This window comes from Phyllostomus discolor, chromosome 7 (genome assembly GCF_004126475.2).
Source record: "Phyllostomus discolor isolate MPI-MPIP mPhyDis1 chromosome 7, mPhyDis1.pri.v3, whole genome shotgun sequence".
Taxonomy (NCBI): Eukaryota; Metazoa; Chordata; class Mammalia; order Chiroptera; family Phyllostomidae; genus Phyllostomus; species Phyllostomus discolor.
The window spans coordinates 90739340-90766494 of record NC_040909.2 but is presented as its reverse complement, the minus strand read 5'-3'; the positions used below and the strand labels follow the sequence as shown (position 1 = coordinate 90766494).

The following is a 27155-nucleotide window of genomic DNA, read 5'->3' as shown; positions in this document are numbered from 1 at the left end:
ATGTACACTGTGAGATAGGAATTCATTTTCTTTTTCCATATGAATAAAATGTTTTATTACCATTAACTCAATAGTTCATTCTTTTCCTATTTTTTCTTTTTCTTTTGAATTAATTTTTGATGTAGAGAACAGTTCCATAAACAGTACAAAGAATTCCCATATACCTTTGCCCAGATTCATCAGATGTTAATATGTAATGTTTTTTTTATTCATTTATATATGTTTTCTTCCCCTCCTTCCACACAGATACAATATATTTTTTCTGAGCCATTTGGAAATAATTTAGAGACATAATGTCTTTTCTTTCCTAAATATTTTACTGTGTATTTATTAACTGAAAACCAGGACATTCTCTTACATTACAACAATATAGTTATCAAGATCAGGAAATTAACATTGATGCAGATTTTTATCTAGAGGGCCTATTCAAATTCTGCCAATTTTTCTGAACAATTCCTTTATTTTTAAATTTATTTTATTTTTATTATCTGAAAGATTTTATTATTTATTTTATTTTTTTTACATTTTTTATTGTTGTTCAAGAACAGTTGTCCCAATATTTCCCCTTTGCCCCCCTCCACCTAGTACCTGCATTTTCCCCCTCAGTTCATGTCTAGGGGACATGTAAGTTCTTTGGCTACTCCATTTCCTATACTGTTCATAACATCCCCTGTCTTGTTTTGTACCTACCAATTTGTAGTTCTTAATCCCTGTACCTTTCTTTTATTCTGTCCTTTCCTCCTCCTAGCTGATAACCCTCCAAATGATCTCCATAGTTATGATTCTATTCCTGTCCTGTTTGTTCAGTTTCTTTTTTAGTTCAGTTGATGATAGTTGTAAATTTATTGCCATTTTAATGTTCATAGTTTATTTTTAGTATATTTTCCTGAGTATAGTATTACAGTTGTCCCATATTCCCTTTATCCCACTCTACCCTATACCTTCTTTCCCTCCAGGATTTCCCCTGCACTGCCTTAGTTCATGTCCATGGGTCTTACATATAAGTTCTTTGGCTTCTTCATTTCCTATACTGTTCTTACCCATCCCCTGTCTATTTTGTACCTACTAATTATGCTTCCTGTTTTCTGGACCTTTCCCCCATTCTCTCCACTCCCCCTCCACACTGATAACCCTCCATGTGATCTCCATTTCTGTGATTCGTTCCTGTTTTAATTGTTTGCTTAGTCTGCTTTTGTTTGTAGGTTCAGTTGTTGATAGTTGTGAATTCGTTGTCATTTTACTTTTCATAGTTTTGATTTTCTCCTTTTTCTTAGGTAAGTCCCTTTAACATCTCATATAATAAGGGCTTGGTGATGATGAACTCCTTTAACTTGACCTTAACCTGGGAAGCACTTTATCTGCCCTTCCATTCTAAATGATAGCTTTGCTGGAAAGAGTAATCTTGGATGTAGGTCCTCACCTTTCATGACTTGGAATACTTCTTTCCCGCCCCTTCTAGCCTCTCAAAAGGTTTCTTTTGAGAAATCAGGTGATAGTCTTATGGGAACTCCTTTGTAGGTAACACTCTCCTTTCCTCTTGATGCTTTTAAGATTCTCTCCTTATCTGGGGTGGGGGGTAAATGCAGACAACTGTAATTGAACAATAAAATAATTTTTTAAAAAGGATTCTCTCCTTATCTTTAATCTTTGGTAACTTAATTATGATGTGTCTTGGTGTGTTTCACCTTGTGGGACTCTTTGAGCTTACTGGACTTCCTGGAGTTCTATTTCCTTTGCCAGATTAGGGAAGTTTTCCTTCATTATTTGTTCAAATAAGTTTTGGATTTCTTGTTCTTGCTCTTCTCCTTCCAGCACTTCCCTGATTCAGATGTTGGAATACTTGAAGTTGTAACAGAGGTTCCTAAGCCACTCCTCATTTTTTTGCATTCTTGTTTCTTCATTCTGTTCCAGATGGATGCTTATTTCTTCCTTTTGTTACAAATCATTGATTCGAGTCCTGGTTTCTTTTCCTTCACTGTTGGTTCCCTATATACTTTCCTTTATTTCACTTTGTGTAGCCTTCATTTCTTCCCTTATTTTTCGACCAAGCTCAATTCTTTGAGCGTCCTCATTACCACTGTTTTGAATTCTGCATCAGACAGGTTGTCTGTCTCCCTGTCTCCCTGTTGTTCTTTTCCTGAAGTTTTGATCTGTTCTTCCCCTTCATTTAGGGCATATTTCTTGACTCTGGGCACCTGTTAATGTGGTAAGGGGCAGAGCAGAGCCTTAGATTCACTGGGGCAAGGCAACCCTCTTTGGTGCATTATGGCATTGTTTATGAGGGGGGGTTAGATAGGGAACAGTATTGCTTACTCTGCTTTTGTCCCACTTTACTTTATTCCCACAAGCAGATTGTGCCCTTCCAGGTGTTTATTTGCAGGTGGGTGGGCTTGTTTACATTTTAGGATCTGTGGATCTCTCCAATGAATTCTCCTTTGAGGCTGGGAGTTTCTCCCACTTCCACAAACCCCAAAGTTTTTTTTTACAGTCTGGGGTTTTGAATCTTTTAGTTTCCAACACTGAAACCCTGGTTTTCATGGTCTGTCTTGCTCCCCTGGTGTTCCTCCCCACTCCTTTGGACATGGATGTGGGTTTGCTTGTGGGGTCTGCTGCCTTTCCTTGCTGCATGTACTCTCTACCCCAGCTGCCAGTCTCCACCCCTCCTGCTGTCTGAATGAATGTTCCTTTAACTCCTTGGTTGTTGGACTTACATGCAAATGTCTTTCTGGCAGTTTTGGCTGTTCTTTGTTTTTAAATTGGTTGTTATCCTTCCTTTGGTTCTGTTAGGAAGCAAAGCATTTCTGCCTATGCTTCCATCTTGGCCAGCACTCCTGATTTCTCCCTTGAAATCATTGTTAACCCATTCATTGTTTAGTAACAGTTATTTGGCCTCCATGTGTTTTTCATTTTTCCCCCTAGACATTGATTACTTGTTTCATACTGTTGTGGTCAGAGAAGATGCTCTATATGATTTCAGTGTTTTTAAATTTATTGAAACTGTTTTTGTGGTCTAATGGGTGGTCTGTCCTGGAAAATGTACTGTGTGTATGTAAGAGATTTAATTGCTTTAGGATGAAATGCTCTGAAAATATTAATAAAATGCATTTGATCCAGTGTGTCCTTTAAGGCCCCTGTGCCCTTGTTGATTTTCTTTCTAGAAGATCAATCCATTGATGTCAATGGGGCATTAAAATCTCCTGCTATGACTCTATTAATGTCAGTTTCTCCTTTTATGTCTATCAGTGTTTATATATTTAGGTGTACCTATGTTGAGTACATAAATGTTTACAAGGGTTATATTCTCTTGTTGGAATGCTACCTTCATTGCATTACTGGTTTGGTATTGATGGCCTCCTTCAGGTTTTATTTTTTGGTCTGAGAAACCCTTTATTTTTCTTTTTTCTTCAACTTTAAATGATAGCCTTACTGGGTAGGATAGGCTTGGTTTTAGGGCCTTAGCTTGTAATCACTTTAAGTACTTTGTGCCAGTGTTTTCTGGCCTGAAATGTTTCTGTTGAGAAATCAGCTGACAGTCTTACGGGAGCTCCTTTGTAGGTAGCTAACCATCTTTCTCTTGTTGCTTTTAAGATTTTTCTTTTAGTCTTTAACCTTTGTCATTTTAATTATGATGTGTTTTGGTATGGGCCTCTGGGTTTATCATGTTGGGACTGTCTGTGCTTTCTGAACTGTGTCTTTTCTTTTTCCAGGTTATGGAAGTTTTCAGTCTCTTATTTCTTCAAATAAGTTCTCAATCTCTAGCAGTCTCTCTTCTTCTGGTACTCATCTGACATGAACATTGTTATGCTTGATGTTGTCCCAGAGGTTCTTTAAACTATCCTCATTTAAAAAAAATATTTTTCTTTTTGCTGCTTTGAATGGATGTTTTCTGCTACCTTATCTTCTGAATAGGTGATTCAGTTCTCTGCTTCATCTAACCTGCTATTGGTTAAGTTCTCACTGAATTCATTCATTCTTCCCCTAAGTTTCTTAAGTATTCTTATAATTTTTGGTTTGAACTTTTTGTCTGGTAGCCTGCTTACCTTCATTTCATTTAGTTCTTTTCCTGGGGATTTCTCTGTCCATTCATTTGAAGAATGTTCTTTTGTCTCCCCATTTTTGACTACCTGTTGTATTTGTTTCTGTGTATTAGGTGGATTGTTTCCCAGTCTTGGTATTGTTGCTTTATGTAGTAGCTGCCTTGTGGGGCTCATTCATTACTACAGTCTTTCTGATCACCTGAGCAAGGTGCCCCAGGTATGTCCCTTGTATGGGTTTGTGAGCCTGATGTAGTTGAGTCTTGATTGCTGATGGCCTGTTTGTTGGTGGGATTCATCCTCAGATTGGCTATGATCCATGCTGACCACATTCTACATGCTGCTGTGCAGGGCCTGATCCTGGGAGTGGAATTCACCCCAGCAGGCTCTGATGAATCCTGAGATCTACCTTTGGGTATGCTGCTTGTGGAACCACTTAGGTCATGTTATGACATGATCTGAAGCCTGCCACCTGGGTGTGTTTCTTCTGGGGCTTTTTGAGAGGGGCCCCAATGCAGGTTAAAGTCAGGAGCTGCCTGTGACTGGCTCTGGGATACCTGTTTAGAGCTGCAATGTGATCCACAGTTTGGGGCTGCCTGTCCTTGGCCTGGGTGCCTGTGGGAGGGGCCAAGCTGCCTTCTATTAGAACTGAGCCTAGAGCTGAATCTAGAGCAAATCACCCAAAAGCTCAAGACACCCTAAGATTTGCCTCCACATACTGTCTACTTCCTAGGTTTAGTTGCTGAAAGAGCCTCCCAGGGTTCACAATTTATGTGAGGTATGTTCTCTGAGTTATCAGGCAGGGGTGAGTGGTATTCACCAGGTTGATACAGATTTAAGCTCCACAATGCTGAGTATGAGGCCTCTCAGCAAAAGTCTCAGTATACATCAAGGCTAGCTGCCACCTGCCAGGTGCCTGCCAAGTTTCATGGTGGGCTGTGGTCTGAGGGATACTTTAGGGTGGGACCACAGGGTTCCTCAGGCCAAAACAGACCAAAATTGCACTGTGAGAAGGGAGGGATCTGTACAGGAATGGTGATGTCAGTCAGGTGTGTGAGGGAAAAATGGTCCCCACCCCAGAGCCACACAGTTCAGTCTCTGACACCCCAGGCATACACCTGGACTTCAAGATTCCTTTAGGAAAGTTTACACCACTGGTGCAGGCAGCTGAAGGTTGTGAGCATGGCAGGGTGGGTGACAGGTAGGAGGGTGGGGCTAGTGAATCCTCCAAGGCTGATGTTAAGTGGAGGGGAATGCTCTGTCCAGGAATTATGGCGTCTTTGTACAGTAGGGGTGAGGGATTCAGCACAGAGATCCCCTGGAACCACACAGCCCAGTCTGTCCTCACATGACTCCAGTCTACTTTTTGTTGTCCTTGACAGAGCCTGGAATGAGTGACAGTGAATGAGATTTTGTGCAGTGGTCCTCTATGAGGGGGCCTGGGTTTCATGCAGACTTCTTTCTGTCCCTGGCAGATAGAATCCCTGATTTTCACAGCCATATGTTATGTGGGCTCCTCTTCCTGGCTCTGGTGATCGTGGCTGAGCTGAGCACGGGATTAAGGCCTCTTGTTCTTGGGGAAACCTTTGCAGCTGAGATATCCCTTCAGATTCTCAACCCCTGGCACGTGGATACAGGGAAGACTTCTGTTTACCTAGTCCTCAATTGGTTATTCAGGTTGATAGTTTCATAACTTAGTTGTAATTCCAGTTTTGTCCTGGGAGGAGGAGTGTGTAACTCCCACCAAGTGCACCACCATCTTGGATCCCTCAATAATATTTCTGTCTTAGATTGGTCAAAGTAAATCACACCAATTTTTAATAGTCTAAAGATGAGCTAAAATGTCCTAGTAAACATGGGGCTACGATAAGGACTATATGTAACTTTTGCAATCAGTTTTTGGTTTACAGAGAATATCATAGCAAGAATTTTGATATAAAAGGATAATTTCTACTCACTGTGCATTATGGCCAATTGATGTAGTGAATAGGGGTGATAAAAATTGTCTAAAATATGCATGTGACAGGATGTGTGTAGCATACACATTGTGGAGGAAATAGTATGAAAGGCATGTATTTATATTAGTTTGAAGCAAGATTTGGGCTGATAGGTAAGTTGTATGTTACCAATTTAGCTGTACTGTTTTCAACTACTACTTTAATACCTTTGCAAAATATACTTAAGAAATACCTTATAGTAATGGAAGCCTTTTAAATTTAAGTTTAAATTTAATTGAAGTTTAAGTTTAAATTTAATTGTTGTCCCCACATTCCTGATATTGCAGTACTTCAAATCACTTAGAACTTTGTAGACAGGCCTGCAATTTTCTTGAGTAATTGTTTCTTTAGCACCTTGAAGATATAAAACCACTTTTTTAATATTAAATGTCATGTATCTTTCAAATGTGTTTTGAATGTGAAATAATTTAGTTAATGTCTTTTCTCACCAGATAAGTTGTACAATTTGTTACTCTGAAATACCACTACTTCAGTATAGTCAGGGGTTTTTTTTGTTTGTTTTTTGTTTTTTTTTTTGTCATGCACAAAAATTGAGGGAAATGATGATGCAAACCAGTATTTTGCTTTGGAGGAGCACATTTCCTAAGCATAAATTTCTCTTTCTAATTATTTTTACTTAATCAAATATCCAGTTTATTTGCAATACTTGAGAATATATTTACTTGAGGACAAATGCAGTCCAGATATATATCTATATAGGCAGAATCCAGTCAATGATTTTAAAATTTCCTTGGACAATCCATAAAATCAGTAATTCAGATACAGGTAAATGATAGTTGGCAGTATATTATAATGATGAGACTGTATTTTTTAGAAAATAATTTAAAGCAAGTATCTTTTTTCTTTTTATTATAATAACCAGTTTTTGGTATTTCGTTTTTACTGAGATCCATTTTTAGAATAAATTTTTGTTCTTCACACACAAAAAAATTGGAGTTATTCTTGGGGAATGACTTCATAATGTTAAGGGTAATCAAGCTCATATAAGATTACTTTAAAAAGCAACTCAATAGCAAATAGCAGTCATCAATGTTATGTGAATAGAAATTTACAGCTTAGTGTAAAATTTCCCAGGGGTCACCCTACAGGATTGTACAAAAGGCTTTTATTTCTTGCACAGTTTATATAAAGTTAAGTAGAAGTTTTATGCAATTCTACTTAATTTATTGGAAACTAAAATGATCATAGCCATCATTTATTGTTTTCAGGTGGATTACCTTGTATAAATTTCACAGTGCTTCTGTGAGGTAGGAACTATCATTATCTCACATTTACAGATGAGAAAACTGCTGAGGTCACATGTCACATGGGCAGTCTGACTCCTAGATCTGTGTCAGGATATGTTCCCTGTGTAGCTTGTAGTGCTGTGTAACTCAAGGGTTAAAAGAGTGACTTTGAATCTGGAAACTGGCAAGTTACATAACTTCTACAGGCTGGAGTTCCCACTACTGTAGAATGAGTGCTTTTAGGATTAGATGGGATAATTTATTTAAAATAACATACAATGTATGCTAAGCAGTTATTAGTAATCATAATAATGACTACTCTTGTTTTTGTGATTTATGACAGTTCCATATTTCTGGGGCCCAAGATTTTCAAGCATTTTTTTATGAAGCACATAAAGTTACTACATAAAGTAACTAGTGTTTTTAAGTTAAGTGCTTACTGGCTTTTGATTATATGTGTAGAAGGATTACTGTGAATTAGCAAGTTAAGAGATGTTTTGGTTTCAGCAAGAGACAAAAGTTACACAAAATGATAGTTGCTTTAAAGAAGATATCACTTCTTTGGGCTTCATAATCGCTTATTTGTGTGTGTGCAAGGGAGTGAGAGAGTGTGGGAACACGTGCCTCCACCAGAGCCAAAGATAGGATTCTCAGAGCCATTACCTAATTTTTCAGGACTTGTGTAGTGGGGCTGGATAGTGTTTGATGTTAGATGCTGTTGTGAACAGAGGAAACCACAGGGTCCATGTTTTGGAGAGGCCAGGCCAGTGATCCTAGGAAAGTTTGTCATAAATTGGAAGAATCATGGTTTGATTCCACGGATTGGAGGCCAAAATGATGGCGAAGACCAGATTTAGTGAAAATGATGGAGTGGGAAACTGAAAGGCTAGAAGATTCTAGGCAGAGAGGAAGATATTTGTGTTGATTTTGGAAATACAGTAAGGAGCCATGAAGTTAAAGGGTATAGAAGTGGAGGTGTGAGACTGGTTTGTGGCTTGTGTGAAATTTGCCAGGTTCTGGACAAATAGGTGAAGGGCAGGCACTAGGAAATTTGTTTTCAAATTGAGTAACTGTCCTACTGAGTATTAATGATTACTGAATTTTTTGGATTGTAAGATGCACTGGACCATAAGATGCACCTAGGTTTTAGGGGAGGAAAATAGGAAGAAATTTTTGAAGCAAAAAATGTGGTAAATATTTAATAACATAAATAACATAAGCTACTTGCCCCCACCTCCATGAGCCAGGTAAACTACATTCAGACTATAAGGCACAGCTCCCTTTCCTCCCAAATTTGGTGGGGGGCGGGAACTACGTCTTATAGTATGAAAAATACAGTATGTACTGGTGCTGCCATGGGAGACACAGGACCCCATTGGTTAGGAATGAGAACAGGAAAGAGATTGGCTAGAGGATTGTGGGTAGGGCTGCTTTAGCATTCTAGAAAATAGTACCTTTTAGTGCCTTTTAAAAGATGGACATAATTCTATTCTTTAAAAATCATTAAAAAGTGTATGTTAATGAAATTGAACTTTCATTAACTTTCTGATTATGTCCATTTATTTGATACAGTGTTCTTAGCTAGGAACAGAAATCTCATTAAATAAATGTAACATTTTATATAAATTTACCATAAATGTTAATGAGGTTATATATATGAAAGTTTAAGATGAAAAGATGAATTTTAGTATTATATTCTCATATATAAAATACATGAAAATTGTCTATTTTAATCTTCAAAATTGGAAAGATACACTCCAGAGTCATATATTAATCATTGTTTAGCAAATAAGTTTGCTGTAGCATATAATCTATAATTTCCTCCAATCAGCTATGTCACTTCCTATTAACCTCTGTTAGTAGGAATACAAGCTAAACAAATACTAAAAAAAGTTACTACTCTGTAAGCAAATATGTTATTTTTAGATTATCTACTGTTTGGTGTTATTCATCCTGCTATATATATTAGCAAGAATAACTGAAATTTCCCTACCAGGTCAAAATAGGAACCGTTAAAAATTGCAATCAGAGAACTATATTTAAAAAAAAAGAAATCTCAACTATTTACTTTAATATGATTTCCTTATGACTAATTTATGTCAGTATAAAATTCTTTAATTAGAAATGTATATACATATTCTATACTGTTAATATTTGGTACAGTGCTTTCTTCAGCATTTTCATTTTGAGAGTTTATTAGATTCAGCATTTTCTGGGGCAGAATTTTTTGAGGCAATTTTGCCTTTTGGGGAAATTATAATTTGTAAAAAGCTGCATTTGAGTATGTGTAGTGCTTTAATTGTGAGCTTTTTGCATTTACACTGATATTCTTTTGTATAGGAGTTAAAGTTCCTCGTAATTTTCGCTTGTTGGAAGAACTTGAAGAAGGACAAAAAGGAGTAGGCGATGGTACGGTTAGCTGGGGCCTTGAAGATGATGAAGACATGACACTTACAAGGTGGACAGGCATGATTATTGGGCCACCAAGGGTCAGTGCTATAAATTACATACTTTTTCTATTAATATTTTTGTACTTTACAGTAAACATTTTATTGTATAATATTGGCATTAAAATAATCATGACGCTTCTAAGAGAAACAATTCCTCCCTTTTTATTTTGTATACATTTATTGATGCTTCCCTTGTGTAGGGTATAATACTTGATTTTCTGGAAGATTTAGGAGGAAAGATTGATATTGTTATTGCCATCAAGGTGTTTGTAGTTAAGTGGAGATGAAAAGAGATGACAGATTCTCAATATGGCAGAGAAAGTTCACTAAGGAACTTTAGAATATGTTTCTTCTAGCAGGAATAATTGAGGAATGCTGAACAGTGGAGGATGTTGCCTTTGGAATGAGTTTTAAAGAACTAACTGTTAGGATTTCAGAAGGTGGTGATGGGGATGGAGAACATTCCAGATAGACAAGAGAAAAGGTGAGGAAATGGAGGGGTTAACTGGGAAGAACAAATAGTCTATCATGATATATATTACTAACCCACTATTTATAACCAATAATTTCTAAATTGGTTTCTCTTCACTGCATGTTGCTATTTGCTTTGTGATAGTTGACTTACCATGCAAATGCTATAGGCCTCAGTTTCTTCATCTATAATATGTATTGAAACACCTATGATTATTGCATATTTTCTAGTGATGTTGGGAACATGCCCACTGTGTTTTATTCTTAGGCCTTTCTGAAGTTTGTGAAGTTTTGTTTTTACTCAGAACTTGTTCAGATTGGGAAATTTTTTTCTACATTGCATTCCTTACTCAAAGGTCCCATTTAACTACACTCCCTTCAGTGAGTCATTGAAATATGTATTGAATAATGTTTTGACTTGCTGGAAGAAACATGCATTTGAAGGTCTTTTTTACTCTGTTTTTTTAATACTGTTTTGTTACCTTGTGATGTGAACACAGGCCTACAGTGTCCACAGCATTGTGGCTGAGACAAGAAAAATTCACATGGACTACCAAGTGCTGTGGGGGAAAAGGGATGGCATGGCCACTCTTCCAAGGGGAGAACGCCCCAACCCTTGCCTTGACAAGCTTTTATTGTTTTTCTGGGCACATTACATTGAGGGTGGTCATCGCTTACTGTGAAGAGGTTTGCTTCAGATGGTTACCTTTTACAGAAAACAAAGGAGAGGATGTTGCTAATTACACCAAAAAAGAAGGGTATTTGCAAATGTAAAGGGAGAAATGAACTGGTTATACTCATCCTTGGAAGGTTTAGCATAGATTTTAGGAAGTTACTTTAAAGATATGCAGTAAATGAGACTTCTAGCCAAGATGGAGGCATAGGTAGACACACTGTGCCTCCTCGCACAACCAAAAGAAGGACAACAACAATTTAAAAACAAAAAAACAACCAGAACTGACAGAAAATTGAACTGTATGGAAGTCTGACAACCAAGGAGTTAAAGAAGAAACATCCATCCAGACTGTAAGAGGGGCAGAGATGGGCAGCCAGGTGGAGAGGACTCGCAGCAAGGCAGTGGCTAATAGACCGAGGTAGGCAAGGTGGCGGCTAGCAGACCCAGTGAGGCGGTGATTGGTGAAACAGGCAGTCCTACATTTGTGCACAGATAAACCGGGAGGAACAACTGGGGAGTAAGACAGACCTCACAACCCAGGGCCCCAGCTCGGGGAAATAAAGCCTCAAACCTCTGATTGAAAACACCTGGGGGGATTGAGGCAGCAGTGGGATAAACTCCCAGCCTCACAGGAGTGTTCATTGGAGAGACCTGCAGGGTCCTAGAATGCACACAAAACCACCCACCCAGGAGTGAGCACCACACGGGCCCAGTTTGCTTGTGGGTAGATGAGGAAGTGACTGAAATGTGGCAGAGAGCAGAGCAAGCGCCATGGTTCCCTCTTGGACCCTTCCCCCACATACAGCATCACAACACAGCAACGTGGGTTACCCCGCCCTGGTGAACACAGAAGGCTCCGCCCCTTACTACATAGCAGGTGTGTCAAAAAAAAAAAGGGGGGGGGGGCCAAATAAAAGAACAGATCAAAGCTCCAGAAAAAATACAACTGAGTGACAAAGACAAAGAGATAGCCAGACTATCATATGCACAGTTCAAAACACTGGTGATCAGGAAGCTTACAGAATTGGTTGATTTTGGTCACAAATTAGATGAACAAATGCAGGCTACAATAAGAGAAATTAAGGAAAATCCACAAGGAACCAATAGTGATGGGAAGGAAACTGGGACTCGAAACAATAGAGTGGACCAGAAGGAAGAAAGAAACAACCAAAGGTAGGTAGAAAGAATGGAGAAATAAGAATTCACAAAAAAAAAAAAAAAACAAGGAGAAGCTTAGGAACCTCCAGGACATCTTTAAACATTCCAACATCCAAATTACAGGGGTACCAGAAGGAAAAGAGGAAGAGCAAAAAATTGAAAACTTATTTGAACAAATAATGAAGGAGAACTTCCCCAATCTGGCAAAGGAAATAGACTTCCAGGAAGTCCAGGAAACTCAGAGAGTCCCTAAAAAGTTGCACCCAAGGAGGAACCCACCAAGGCACATCATAATTATATTACCTAAGAATAAAAATAAGGAGAGAATCCTAGAAGCAGCAAGAGAAAAGGAGACAATTCTCTACAAAGGAGTTCCCATCAGACTGTCAGCTGATTTCTCAAAAGAGACCTTACAGGCAAGAAGGGGCTGGAAAGAAGTATTCCAAGTCATGAAAGGCAAGGACCTACATCTAACATTGCTCTATCCAGCAAAGCTTTCATTTAGAATGGAAGGGCAGATAAAGTGCTTCTCAGATAAAGTCAAGTTAAAGGAGTTCATCATCACCAAGCCCTTATTATATGAAATGTTACAGGGATTCATATAAGGAAAAGAAGATAAAAAATATGAATGGTAAAATGTTAGCAAATTCACAGTTATTAACAGCCACACCTAAAACAAAAACAAAAAAACAAACTAAGCAATCAACTAGAACAGGAACAGAACCACAGAAATGGAGATCACATGGAGGGTTATAAACGGGAGTGGGAGGGGGAGAGAGAGGGAAAAGGTATAGAGAATAAGTAGCATAAATGGTAGTTAGAAAATAGACAGGGGGAGGGTAAGAATAGTGTAGGAAATGTAGAAGCCAAAGAACTTACATTTATGACCCATGGACATGAACTAAAGGGGCGGAATGTGGGTGGGAGGGTGTGTGCAGGGTGGAGGGCAGTGAACAGGGGAAAATGAAACAACTGTAATAGCATAATCAATAAAATATATATTTTTTAAAAATCTGATGACACTGAAATCAATTTAGAATTACTTAAAAAAAAAAAAAGACATGCACTAAATGTTTCCTGCCTCAATTCAGGGTGAAAGAGTTTTAGCAAAAAGCAAGTCTTAGAGCAGCCTAGGTACAATGCAGGCTTGATTCCCCACGGCAGAACCTATCTGTGGGCATGGGTCATGTGTACCGGACCTCTCTTTCCACTAGCCTTTCCAAGTGGGGGCTGGGCTCACACCACACAGAACAGTCTCCTATATTTCCCCCCTTGTTTTTAGTTAGGACTGCTATAGATCCCACTGTAGATCCCACAAAACTTGCTACTTGCTGGTCTCTCACATGACCCTGGGAAAATAATTTGCAAATATGTCAAAGTACACAGAGCATTATTATCATCCGTAAGCATCCAGTGACTCAAAAGACCCACATTCTCAGATTAAGCCCATTAATCATTGTCAGGCAATAATGATCAAATAATAGATAACATTCAAAGAACTATGAGGGCTTATTTAGAGTCAGGATCAGATAGCTAAAGGGCCATAAAACTTTGGGGAAACAAACTTATTTCAGGCTTGGACCCTTATCATTTAAATTGAGGGTATTAGCAAAGCAGGTTTCACAGAATTTTATGCATTCTTTTTGGGCCTGATCGCCCAGGGGAACCTGCCCTTTCCAGCACAGGGCCGCACCCACCTCCAGCATTGTTTCAGTCTTAGGTCGAGCAGGGGAAGTAAGGCAGCCAAGAAATTAGAAGACTTCTTGCAGACAGAATGAGGACTCATTCTGTCAAAGGGGGACCCGATGTCAAAGACAAGGGGCGAGGGTCCATCACCCCCTTTTTTATAGTCCCCCAAATCCTTCCCTGATGACCCCCTCATGACCATGCATGTCTTAGGTAATCCCTCCCTTGAGGAATCTTACCTGTCATTGGCTAACCTGTCATGCACTGCGGGCCAGGCAGGGTCAAGTAAGGTGGGCAGAGACGGTGCTCCTGCCAGGGAGATAACCTTTGTCTCCAGTGGCTTAGGTTCCAAAGGTTTCTCATTTAGCCTTAGCCATGGAGGGTTACAACTTCTGAAACCAGGCAGGGCGGTTCCCAACCTCGTCTCTCTCCCTTTTTTGTTTGTGAATGCAATTGTAGTTGTTAAGCTTGTGAAACCTATTTGCTGTTCCTGAATGCAATCTTGAGCAAACAACCTCCATATACATCATAAAGAACAAATAAGGATTAAGACAACGAGGCATCCATGGGCTGCCATGATGCAAACTTGTAAATTCAGTCCATTGAACCAGTTTTTAGGGTTCAGATATTGTAGATTATTGTGGAGGGTCTGGAACACATTTTGTTCAGTAAGGCCTTCAGTGTCACTGAGCTGCTGGTGGAGGTCAAGCTGGGACTCATCAATTTGTCCTTTGAGATTGGTAGAGAATGCTTCTCTTAGGTGATGTTGAATATCACTCCAGGAGTATTGGCTGGAATTCCACTGGAGTGTAGTAGCGCACAGCTTCGTGAATCCAGGATCACAGGTCAGCTATTGTTAGGTCACTAATGCATCCTGGCACTTGCCAATCCAGTTGAGTGCTGATTCAGCTGCAGAAAGACGAGTCAGGATTTCTTGATCAATCCAGGCCTGTTGAATGATTTCTAAAGTGACATTATTGGGCACTGAGAAGTTGTTGCACTCTGCAGGAGGCACTTGAGCCTCAGTCCCTGTCATTGGGGCAGGCCTCATCCTCCTCCATTGAAGGACCCAGGCCTGTGAGCGACAGTGTGCATGTACATTTTCCTTCTGGTTATTCAGGGTCACCTGGGCCATCTGGTCTGTCGGTCGATTGGTTCTGGGCTCCAGGTAGTGGAGCTTGGTGTCTGTTTCACTCATGATAAGGTTTTACTCTTTTGGCTGGTAGCCAGACAGGACCTGTAGGAATGAATGGAAACACAAGCATACCCTCTTCCCCAAGTTAAGAGATCTACAGAACCCTACCAAGAGCCATCTCCCAGCTGATCTCTATATAAAACCAGAGGATGAGATGAATTTGGCTCTTTCTTCTGAAAATGTTTCTCAGTTGGAGTACAAAGTGATTCATCACAGTTTAGAAAATTATATGTAAATATGGCTAACATAATCAATTGGCTGGATGGACTCATGACTCCCCCGTTTTCTGTTTTTTAAGAAGATTTTTAAAAGTATGATGAGCCCATTCTACAATTGCCTGACCATTTGGATTGTAAGGTATTCCTGTTTTATGTTGGATATTCCAGTGCTGAAGGAAGGCCTGAGTAGAATAGGCAGTGTATCCAGGGTCATTATCAGTTTTAATTTGTTGAGGCCGTCCTAAATGACTAAAGGCCTCCAGCCAATGGGTTTGTATATTTTTACAAGGCCTGTTAAGGCAGATGCATGTAGGACACCAGAGTAAGTATCAATAGAAATATGAACATACGTGGATTTTCCAAAAGGAACGTAATGAGTGGCATCTGTTTGCCAAAGCAATTGATAGCTTAGTCCTCAAGGATTAATTTCTGTGGATGGGGGTGCCTTGCTAAAGGCTTGGCAATCAGGACATTCTTTAATAATTTGCTTAGCTTGGAAGCCGAGGAATATTACATTGTTTTTGGAGTGCCTGGCTATTTTGATGAAAAAACTGATGAGAAGCTGCTGCTTCCTGGAACGCAATAAGGACACTGACTAAGGCATCTGCCTTATTATTACCATCTACCCGGGGGCTAGGCAACGCTGAATAGGATTGAATATGAGTAACGAAGAGGAGGTGTTCTTGCTTGTCAAGGAGGCACTGTGGAGTCAAAAATAGGTCAAGTATTGGGGTCAATAGAAGTCTTAATTAATGCCTGATTTAGATGCAGAATAGTATAAACAGTATATCCTGAGTCACAGACTATATTCAGAGGCTCTTGGGGCCATTGACACAGGGCCATGATTGCAGCATAAAGCTCGGCTCTTTGAGTAGAGGAATGTCCCGAGGATACAAAATTTCTCCAGTTTTTGCCCTCTTGCCAGGCAATAGGAGCCCGTCCGGTTTTTCCAGACCCGTCAAGAAACCCAGTTCTCGCCCCAGTTATTGGCATTGGGCTGACCTTTTCTGCTAGCCTTATTTGAAGGAATGGAATGTTTTGAAGCAATTTATCGGAGGGTAGGTTAATTTCCAGTCCTCCTACAAAGTCAGCTGTGGCAGATTGAAATTCTAAAGATTGAGCTGCCAGTTGTTGTAAATAGACTTGAGTTAAGGGGACGTGAATAAAGGCAGGATCATATCCAAGTAACTGCTGTGTTCGCTCACGCCCTTTTATAATAGGATGGCACAATGCAGTTATATAGGTGGTAATAGAGCGTTGTGGTTGATGAGACAGAAAAAGCCACTCTATCATAGCTAAGTGGGGTGATAGCTGTCCTATAAGATCTCACTGGAGTGCCTAAGGTTCAGAAACAGAAAAGCTGGACAGGAAACTGTGAATTAATTCTACTTAGTTGTTGCAGCTGAATATGTTGATTTATTATGGTTAATTCTTGTAGGGCCTCGGAGGACAGTTTTCTGGGGGAATTAAGATGCGGGTCCCCTTTAAGGGTATTAAATAAATGAATTAATTGTTGGATAAGTATTCCAAGGCTGGGTCTCACCCAGTTGATTGCTCCCAGGAGTTGTTGGAGGCGATGAAGAGTCAAATCCTTGGGTGGATTAATTTGAAGGACTTGAGGCCGAATTGTCCTATTAAAAAGGATATAGCCTACATATTTCCAAGGTTCTGAAGGCTGGATTTTTTTCTGGAGCAATTCCTAGCCCAGCAGAGGCTATACAAGTTTTAAGAAAGGAGGCAGTTTTTGCTAAAATATCTTGTGAAGGACTTGTGATCAGGATGTCATCCATATAATGATAGATAATTGAATTAGGAAACTGATCTCTTATTGGCTGAATGGCTGTATGAACAAAATGCTGACAGATTGTTGGGCTGTTAAGCATTCCCTGAGGCAGAACTCTCACATTGAAACCACTGTAAAGGCTGAGAATTGTTAATGACTGGGAGGGAAAATGCAAAATGCTCCAGATCCTTTTCTGCTAAAGGGATTGTAAAGAAACAGTCCTTTAGGTTAATAATTAAAAGCGGCCAATCCTTTGGAATGCTGGCTGGACTGGGGACTCCCAGCTGCAGAGGGCCCATAGGTTGGAGGGATTCATTGATTTTTCTTAGATCATGAACTAGCCTCCATTTGCCAGATTTCTTTGGTACAACAAAAATAGGCATATTCCAAGGGCTGTTAGAGGGTTCAATATGACCTACTTGTAATTGTTGTTTACCTAAGAGGCAGGTCTGTTCACATCTCTCTTTTTTAAGTGGCCACTGATAAACCCATACCAGCGCATTGGAGAGCCAGGTAAGAGGCAGAGGAGTAGTGGAAACGAGGCTCCAAGTGAAGGCTGAAAAATAGGGTCAGTTTTAAAAGTGCCTTTTTTTTTTTTTTCTGTTTTTGGAAAGACAGGCCCCCTGCTGTTTCTGGCGGCTGCAATGGTTTAAGCAGCAAATTAACTGCCCTATTCTCAGGACCTGGTCGCTCCTAGGTTCAGGATTTTCAAGGAAAGTGGAAAAGATGGGTGGTGCTCTGCTCAAATATGATTTAGACAAAAGTGATTACTCGCCAAGGGCCTTTTGTGACTCTGTTGACTAACTGTTCCCTCTAGGACAATAGCTAGTTCTTCCCCAAGGAAACAATCAGTGTTTACAGGTACTAAAAAATGGTACTTATTCTTCTGTGGAGAAGGGCTAATTCTCCCTGGGAGACAGTACACCTATATTTCATTTTTACAAGAAAAGGTCATGGCTCTCGCATAAACAAGAATTCTTAATATTTATTTTAACACGTCACACCCCCCATCCCACTTATAACATGCTTTGGATTGACAAATTTATGAACACATTCATAACTTTCAGAAACAGTTTTTTATCCACTTGCAAATATATTTACTTTTTTGTTGTTGTTGTTAATTCTTATGGATTACTGCATTCCTTCCATGTTGTCAAAAGTGACCTGTCTCATTATCTAGTGCCCTTGACAACTTTAGGGAGGCTGGAGAGGAGGGCGGGAGGACACTAAGTTCCGCATGGCTTATTCCTAGGACTAAAGCGGTCCCTGGGCCTCCAGAAGGAAGATTTAGGGTGGTTAAAAGACACATTTTCTCATTGTTTTTCTTTCTGAGCTTTTTACTGTCTGAGGGAAGTGAGTTCTTTTTCCTTCTTTAAACAATCAATTTAAATTCTTTCTGAGTAGAATCCTTGCAATGTAACTTTAGAGACCTTATTCTATTTAGCAGAGGTTTAGCAAAATATTTTGAGACTGAGCTGTTCTGTTCAAAACAACAAAGGAAACAAAATCCCAAGCAAACCAGTATTTTCAAATTAAATACTATAAAGGAGGTGTCACAGGTGTGCACAGGTAACCAGGTTCTTAGTGATCGAGGACAAAGAATTGAACCGAACACACAAAGTTTTAGCATAAAGAAAGAGGGAAGATTTATTAAGTGATAGTACACTCCATAGGACATGGGAGTGGGCCAACTCTGAGCAGAGAAGGAACACGTGGGCTGGGGGGATTCTATTCTTATAGGGCAGAAGCTCCCTGGCTAGTCTTTGGCAGGCCTTTTCCTGCGCAGGTACAAGGAGTTGGATTTCAAAGCTACTGTGCATGTGTGGTTTCCCATGATTTTCTTGATTGGCTACTGGAGAAGGGAGTCCCACAATGTTATTTCATTATAATGATATTATGATGAATCAGGGGTAGTGCACAGGCACATTCCATGATTCAGAGTTATCCCAGAAAACAGGAACAACCCGTCTTAGGGGGTCTTTGTCATGTATAGATGTTTTCTACCTCAGCCCTGTGGGGCCCCTGGAGTTTCCTTCCTGACTATCTCCTGCCTCAGAGGGAGTGAGACAATATTCTTAGAATCTTAGACACACCACCTGGTGTTATCTCAACTTCTGCCCAACTTTTTCCTGAAGAACTAAGTCTAAAGATCCCTTATCAGGGAGACATTCAGCAGCCCTAAAAAGATGCCTAATTAGCTTAAAACTTTGTTCATGTTCCTTAGAGAGTCCATTTCCCCGTGGCTGAGGATTTGCAGAAACCTTTACAGAAATATTTTAACAAATAGAAGAACCTTTTTCTGAAATTCCTCCTGCTACAAGCATGGCAATTATAAAAACAGTCTCAATTTTGCTTTTTTTCCACCTGCAGCTTTAAATCCTTATGCAGGTGGACATAGGGAAAAGGCAAAATTGAAGGGACTGCAACAGGCGGCTTAAAAGAAAGAATTTGTTAAGATGGCTTGTAAGTAGCTCCGTAACTAGTTGCTTCTTTTAAAACATTAAAGGGAAAGTCTTTGCTCTCTCTCCCAAGCCTAGACCTAGTTGGGGTTGTGCTGCTGAGATGGGCTTGTGAGTGTTTTTACAGTGTGCCTCTCCTTGCGTGGATTTTGCTTGTGGCTGGCTGGACACCTAGTGTTCTGTTCTGGTCCACGGCCAGCTAATCCTCTCATGGGAGTCTTTATTGCGACAAGTGCTCTTGTGACCCTTAACTGCTCAACCCGTGCCCGTGAGATTTCGGCAAATACTTGGGAGAGATAGCGAGGCTCCTGCTTACTAAAAAAGGTAGAGTTGCAAAGTGGTCACAAGAGAGGGCGACCTAGGAAGAAAACCCTTTTCCTCTGAAATCTAGCACACCCTACAACCTAACTGAAGAGCACTCAGTGTTGTCAGCCCTTACCTGGGCTGTTGCATGTGTACTCAACCAAGTTGGTGTGTTGTCCACTACAGCTCATAGCCCTTAGCTCCCTGTTTGGGCACTAGCTGATGCAGACACCAGCCCGCAGTGTCCATGGCATTGTGGCTGAGACGAGACAAATTCACATGGACTACCAAGTCCTGTGGAGGAAGAGGGATGGCACAGCCATTCTCTCAAGGGGAGAGTACCCAACCCTTGCCTTGACAAGCTTTTATTGTTTTTCTGGGCACATCACATTGAGGATGGTCATCATTTACTGTGCTCAGGTTTGCTTTGGATGTTTACCTTTTACAGAAAGCAAAGGAGAGGATGTTGCTAATTACATCAAAAAAGAAGGGTATTTGCAAATGTAAAGGGAAAAGTGATTGAACTGGTTACACTCATCCTTGGAAGGTTTAGCATAGGTATTAGGAAGTTACTTTAAAGATATGCAGTAAATGTTTGCTATCTCAATTCAGGGTGAGAGAGTTTTAGCAAAAAGCAAGTCTTAAAGTGGCCTAGGTACAATGCAGGCCTGATTCCCCCATGGGAGAACCTGTCTGTGGGCATGGGTCCTGTGTACCGGCCCTCGCTTTCCACTGGCCTGAGTGGGAGCTGGGTCCACGCCAAGCAAAACAGTCTCCTATAACCTTGTGATTGAAACATTTCACCAATTATCCTATTGGATAGTGTTTAGAATTCCTGTGGATTATTACAAAAGAAAAATGGATCAGGTAATTAGTAGGGCTAACTTTATTTTTTTAATTTTACTTATTTTTAAAGAGGAGAAGTGAAGTAGAAAGAGAGGAAGAGGAACATCAGTGTGTGGTTGCCTCTCACGTTCCCCCTACTGGGGACTAGGCCTGCAACCCAGGCATGTGCCTTGACTGGAAATCAAACTGGTGACCCTTTGGTTCACAGGCCGGCACTCAGTCCATTTAGCCACACCAGCCAGGGCAGCAGTGCTAACTTTAAAGGATAAATTAATGTTTTATATTTTCTGGTATTCCTTTGCAAAATTTGTATACACTACTAAAGTAACAAACTCTCCCATCCCTCCACTCTGATTTTTCCATGAGGCTTTTGAAGAAGGAAATATAATACTGATGATTAGAATTTTTGACATATTTTATAACTTAGTATTTATAATCTTGATTTTCACCGCCTTTGAACATTATTATCATGTCTATTATTTTTTAAAAAATGCCTTTAAATTATGAGCATCTTAATGAATAGTTTGAACATTTGACAGTCTGAACTGATGGAGTATAAAGTGGAAATTATTTAGAATATTTTTTCCCCCAGCCTACTATCTCCAGTGGACTTTAGGAGTGGTTTTGGAGCTTATATCCAAGTTCCTCAGTGATTTTTGTGGGCTGTTTCAAAGCACAATTCCTAAATGTGGAAGAGCAGCTTCTGCTCGATGTCTTGCCCAGTTGTGGTCACCAGCAAGGCTCTCCAAGCTGGCTATCTTTTCTGGTATCACAGAGGTGCAGGAAGCTTCTGTGTCCAGGCTGCACCCAGTGTTGGGGCAGTGTTCTAGCTTGTGGGGAGATTAAGGCCTTCTTGGCAAAGGGGGCACATAGACCAGAGCTGCTGGCTGCCAGGCCATGCTTCTCTTCCAGTGGGTCCCCTACTTTTTGTGGGTGGTAGTTTTGGGGCACTTTTTCACTCTTGGGTGCCAGGAAGAGGCAGGAGGGGGGAGTACCTTGCAAAGGCACAGTACACACCTCCCAAGCAAGACTGCTCACTACATAATGATTTTCTGCCTTGCATCTTTTCTCCAGTTATCTCCCTCACTGAGGCATATGGGACTAGGATAAGGTGAGTGGTCACAGAACTCATTCATTTGCCATTTAATAAAACTGCCAGGGTTTGTCTTACATTAGTTGTTTTCTATTTAGAAGGTGCCATATTTAGAGCAATTTTGTTCTTAGCTTTAGGTATCCACATTCAGCCAGGGTAATAGGAAAATTCTTATCTTAACATACTGCTATTTAGTTAGCTGGGTTTTTTTTTAATGTGCTGATTAAGAGTACTTTTTTGTTATCACAGTATCTATTTGGATTTATATGAATTAGCAATTTCTTTTTTTCCATATGTTTGTGTGTTAAATTTTATGAAGCAACATTTTTTAGCACTAGAGGTTTAGTTACTTTTCCTTATATGTATGTTTCTTTACATGCGAACGGAGGTACTAGACCCATCTTTTGAAGTTTTAAGAATTAAATGAATTAATAATTAGACATTAGGAGAATATCTGACTATAATGCATACTTATTAGTAATTATTAGTTCCTTTCACTACTCTGTTCTATTTTATTTTATTCTTTTGTTAGATAATAGAAAGACTTGACTGTTAATTTAAAATTTAGAGGCAAAAGAAAAATTAACCCAAGGTATCAAAAGGTAGTATGATGTTTAATATGAGCACTGAATTAGATGGATAGACTAGCTTATAGTTCTTCACCTTTTTTAAAAAATTGAGCTATAATGTACATATAGTGAAATGCATAGATCTTACCACGAGTTTTGACAATGTGTACCTTGTTACCCAAATACTTATTGAGATAGCATTTCCATCACTCCACAAAGTTCCCTGTACCCCTTCTCATCCCTTTCCCACCCCAGTCACTATTTTGTGCACCCTATAGTTTTGACTGTTGTAGAACTTTATATAAATGGAATCATGCAGTGTGTTCACTTACCAATTTGCTTTTTTTTTGACTAAGCTTAATGTCTTAGGTAGTCATCTGTGTTGTTCCATGTAGTAATAGTGTTTCTTTTTATTGCTGAGTAGTAGTTTACTTTATGGATATGCCATAATAGGCTCATCAGTTCTGTTCATGGATATTTGGATTTTATCTACTTTCTGGCCATTATAAACAAAGTTGCTATGAGCATTTTTTCATGAGTTTTTTTGTGAATATATGTTTGTCTCCATTTCTCCTGCTTAGGAATGGAATTTCTAATTCATAGGGTAGGGGTATGCTTAGTTAATCTTCATAAGAAAATACCAAATTGTTTACAAAATGGATATACCATTTTTTGACACCCAGCAAATACGAGAGTTCTGGTTGTTTCCACATACTTTGAGTATCTTTAGTGTTATGGAATTTCTTGGGGCTATTATTATTATCATTTTTTTTAATGCAAGTTTTCTGGAAAGGCTGATGTTCTTCCAGATGGGAGAACCACAGACTAGATGATTATCTTGCGATCATATTTTAGCCCTTTTTTGTATTAATTAAAGTGCTGATCATATTATTAATATATGTTTACCATTGAACTTCAATGAGTTTTCTTTTTAAAATATTGAAATATTTAATATATATACAAGATTGTCGCATATATTATAAACTATAGAAGTTTGATATCCCAGATCTGATCTCTACACTTAGAAGTAACTCTTAAGGGAAAGGAAGATGTGGTTCACTTTTGGTAAGTGAAATTTGTAGATGGATGGTTAGCTGCACCACCCACCCCCAGGTTATTGTAAAAACCAAAGGCATTACATTTGTCCCTTTCATTAATTTTTATTATTGTGTTTTAATTGTGTACCAGTAAATTAATCAAGTGAGGAAATGATGATAAATCAAGAAGAGTTAATTATAAGGCATGAAAATAAGCGTGAATAACCTAGAACCATTACATCTTTGGTATGGTAGTGTGAAATTTCTCAATTAAGAAAACCTGTTTTACAATGATGTGGAAACATAAAGCTTGCTGTTTTATCTCTCAATTCAGATAATGGAATTTAATGAACCACAAAATTAGTAAAGTAGTAATGGAAATATAACTAATAATGGGCATGAAATATTTTCTTGTTGTAAGATAGTATAGTGGTTTTCCTTTTACTAGAAGTTACTGATTGCCCTATGAGTGGGATAACCATATAATTTGTCTAAACAGTTTCTTTTGAGAATGAAAAGAAGCACTATTAATGTTAATACTAGGACAGTAGGAATAAACAGAATTGTTCTGGGCAAATGGGAACCTTTATTTGTGCATGACACAGTCAAGTAGTTCCTTCTCCAACAATGTAAACTTTTTGTAAAACCTGAATTTAAGTGGTGTACTTTTTTCTTTTGTTATAGGTATTGTTTGTATCACAAAAAGCAAATTCTTATAATTTTGATAGGACATATAGAATTATTTTATAAAATCTCTACTCTTATGTTTGCTGCATTTTTTTCTAACTATATAGGTCAAATAACTTTGAATGTAGAAAAGTAAATTCTTAATCACATACACAGTAATATGAAGTACATTCAAATTATACTTTTCCTCTTTATTAGCACTTGAATATTATTGTTATTTTTTTTTTGCCTTCTAGACAAATTATGAAAACAGAATATATAGCCTGAAAGTAGAATGTGGACCTAAATACCCAGAAGCTCCTCCATCAGTTAGATTTGTAACCAAAATTAATATGAATGGAATAAATAATTCCAGTGGAATGGTAAGTTAAAGTAGTCATTTTATTCCTATATAACCTATAATATATAGTCAGGAGAAAGTTAAAATAAAAGGATCTTTGTTTAGATGAAAGTCTAAAGAAGTTTCATCTTACATTGTTTTTCTTTTATAAATCAACCCATCCTTACAATCTTTATATATAGGTGTGATAGCTACACTTCTCCTGGGGTTCTGTTAATTGTTTCGGTCATAGTTCACTGAATCCTTATTTGGTTGAAAAGATGACCATTAGTTTCTTTTTTGAATGTTACTTTTCTTTGGAGTTAAGTTATTAATATATTTGGTGAGATTAAAAGGATGAATATTTATGAAAAGGGATTTTTTTTAAGGAATGGATATGTCTACATTGAAACAAATAATCGTAGTTGTACACTGTTGTTTATTTAAAGCAAATAAACCAAAATGACACAGTCCACCTGATTCACATATGAAAGCTGGTAGAAATAGCTAAATTTCCAATACTAGTAGATTATTAGATTCAGACTTAAAAGTTCAGACTCTTTGAGATGCCATGTTGAGATCACAGTTACAATGAAAATGTATGTTAGGGATCATGATAACGTAATATTAGAATGAACTTTATCCATCTTAGGAAATATTACAGAATGTTGTCAATATTCTTAACTTCTGTGTGCTCCTCCTTATCCCATTCCTATGTTTTCTTTCTCCAGCAAGGGTAATTAACATCTTGAAAAGTTTCTTTTATATTTACTTACTTTACAGTTTTACCTAATTTATCACATATGTACACCTATTGTTCCTCCCTCCCTCGTTCTTTCTGTCTATTTATGTAGCTAAAACCACACATTTATACCTATACCTCAAATTCTATCCCAATGCTACAGGGTTTATTACAGATTTCATCCTTCCCATATTTGTAATTCCCTCCTCCAACAGTGAGGGATTTTTCTGAAACACAAATTGTGTCATACCATTTATGTGCTTTGACGTTTTTAATGGCTTCAGCCACAATGTGCATGGTTCTTGCCATGACTCATCAAGCTGACAGTACATACTGCCCTGCATACCTTTCATTGGGCTCTAGGACCTTTTGCACTTTCTGTATCTTCCTGTCTGGACATCTCTACTCTGGTTAATCCTAATAGATTCTCAAAGAATCTGTTTCTTAAAGAAGTCTTTCCTGAGTCCCCAGTCTGAATTATATCTCTTGTTACTCCACTCTGTTATATATAGTCACATTGTTATTTTCTTTTGTAGCAATTACTGTAAGTTTATTGTCATTTTTCTCTTGTTTTTATTTTTGGTATTACAAAAGGAATATTTCTAACATACAGATTGGTTTTAGAGAATGAGATAACCAATATCCTCCACCTATTTTGTCATATCTTAACATTTTTATTTTATTTGTAACAGATCTTTTTAAAACACTACATTATAAATAGTTAACTCTCTGTGTGCCTTTCCCCAGTTACCCCTTTCCCTCTTTCCTCAGAGGTAATCTCATCTTGAATTTGCAGTTTATAATTTCTGTGCATGATTGTTGTGCCTTTACTATGCACCTGCGTATACCTCTATATTGTGTCATTTTTGTGTGGAATCATATGTCACTGATTTTTTTGATTTACCCATGTTGAGTCATGCAAATTAGATTTTTTTAACTGTTTAATATTCCATTTTTTACTTGCTCAGCATTTTGGTTTTTTTCAGTTTTCTCTGAAAAGATTGTACAAGTGTTCTTGTACCTTAAGGCAGTGCCTCTTAGGACCTGGTGTTTGTTTATTGGATCCATGTTGTAGATGAATACTGTTGTGAAATATAATAAAATTAAATTACTAGAAAAATGAAAACAACAAAGACAAAATACAAGTTCTGATTTTTTTTAATAAAAATGTCTCTGTCAAATTGCTTTAGCTCTGTCTGACCCCTACTCTGAATTCCTATGTTTATCTTATCATGAACTAGTAAAATTCAGTTCAAGATCAACACTGTTCTATGGAAACTACTTTGAATAACACTTGCTCCAGGGCATACAACTAGAAGTGGAATGTGTGCTGAGGGATGGGGCTTATCTTTAGCTTGATTGAATACGGCCAACTTGCTTTCCACAGGACTGTGTTTGTGTCTTATTGGCTATATGTAAAAGCACCCTGAGAATGTACATTTCCACCGGTACTTCATAATGTCAAGCTGGAATGGGGATTAGAAAATAGTAAAATAAACACTGATTTTAATTATTGGAGTGTAGGTACTTATATAGAGGATTGAGGTAGGGTGAATATATTGGGAGTGAGTTTTTCTCTTGATTGATAACTAAGATTTAAATGATTAATTTTATAACTAGTAAATAGTAGGGAATTTTACATTGAGTCTTGGTGATTGTGCCAGGATGATTTCAGATACTTGGAGGTGATTTATGGATGAATTATGGCTGTTGCTTTAGTCATTTTGGTTTATATTTATTTTATAGAACCAGTCAAAATTATTTTTTGAGGGTGGTCAACACTGTAAAGCATAAATTACAGTGTTTTATGCTTTAAGGTCTCAAGTTTTGGAAGTTACCGAATATTATAGACAGATAAGATCCAGATTTGTTCTGACATGATAATTATTTTCCCATCCTCTTTTCTTCCATCTCTCTTTATTCCCCACCCCCCAACTTTTTACATTCTATTGGTATTTTACAGGATTTGTAATCACTTATGTTTATTTAACTATCTTTTAACTTTACAGCTAAAAGTGTTGATTTCTGCTTTGGAAAAACTTGGTATTCTCTTGACTTATTTTATAAACTTGTTCACTTATGGGATCTATTTAAAATAGGCTAATGGAATCACTACTCTTCTAGGTTAAAGCATTAGAGGAAGGATTTTTAAATATGTTAACATTGTTTCAATTGTCAGATATTA

The 27155-nt window shown here is 38.4% G+C and overlaps 1 protein-coding gene across 3 annotated transcripts in view; it reads left to right on the top strand.

The window, feature by feature from the left end:
• Positions 1 to 27155, top strand: part of UBE2V2 (ubiquitin conjugating enzyme E2 V2) — a 55331-nt gene that overhangs the window by 21226 nt on the left and 6950 nt on the right. For 2 of the 3 annotated variants that reach the window (XM_028533862.2, XM_028533863.2), the window contains exons 2-3: positions 9619 to 9767; positions 24146 to 24271. In XM_028533862.2, the coding sequence (XP_028389663.1) occupies positions 9619 to 9767; positions 24146 to 24271 (275 nt within the window). The remainder of the gene's footprint in view (positions 1 to 9618; positions 9768 to 24145; positions 24272 to 27155) is intronic. The other variant, XM_036031114.1, reaches the window with a different exon arrangement.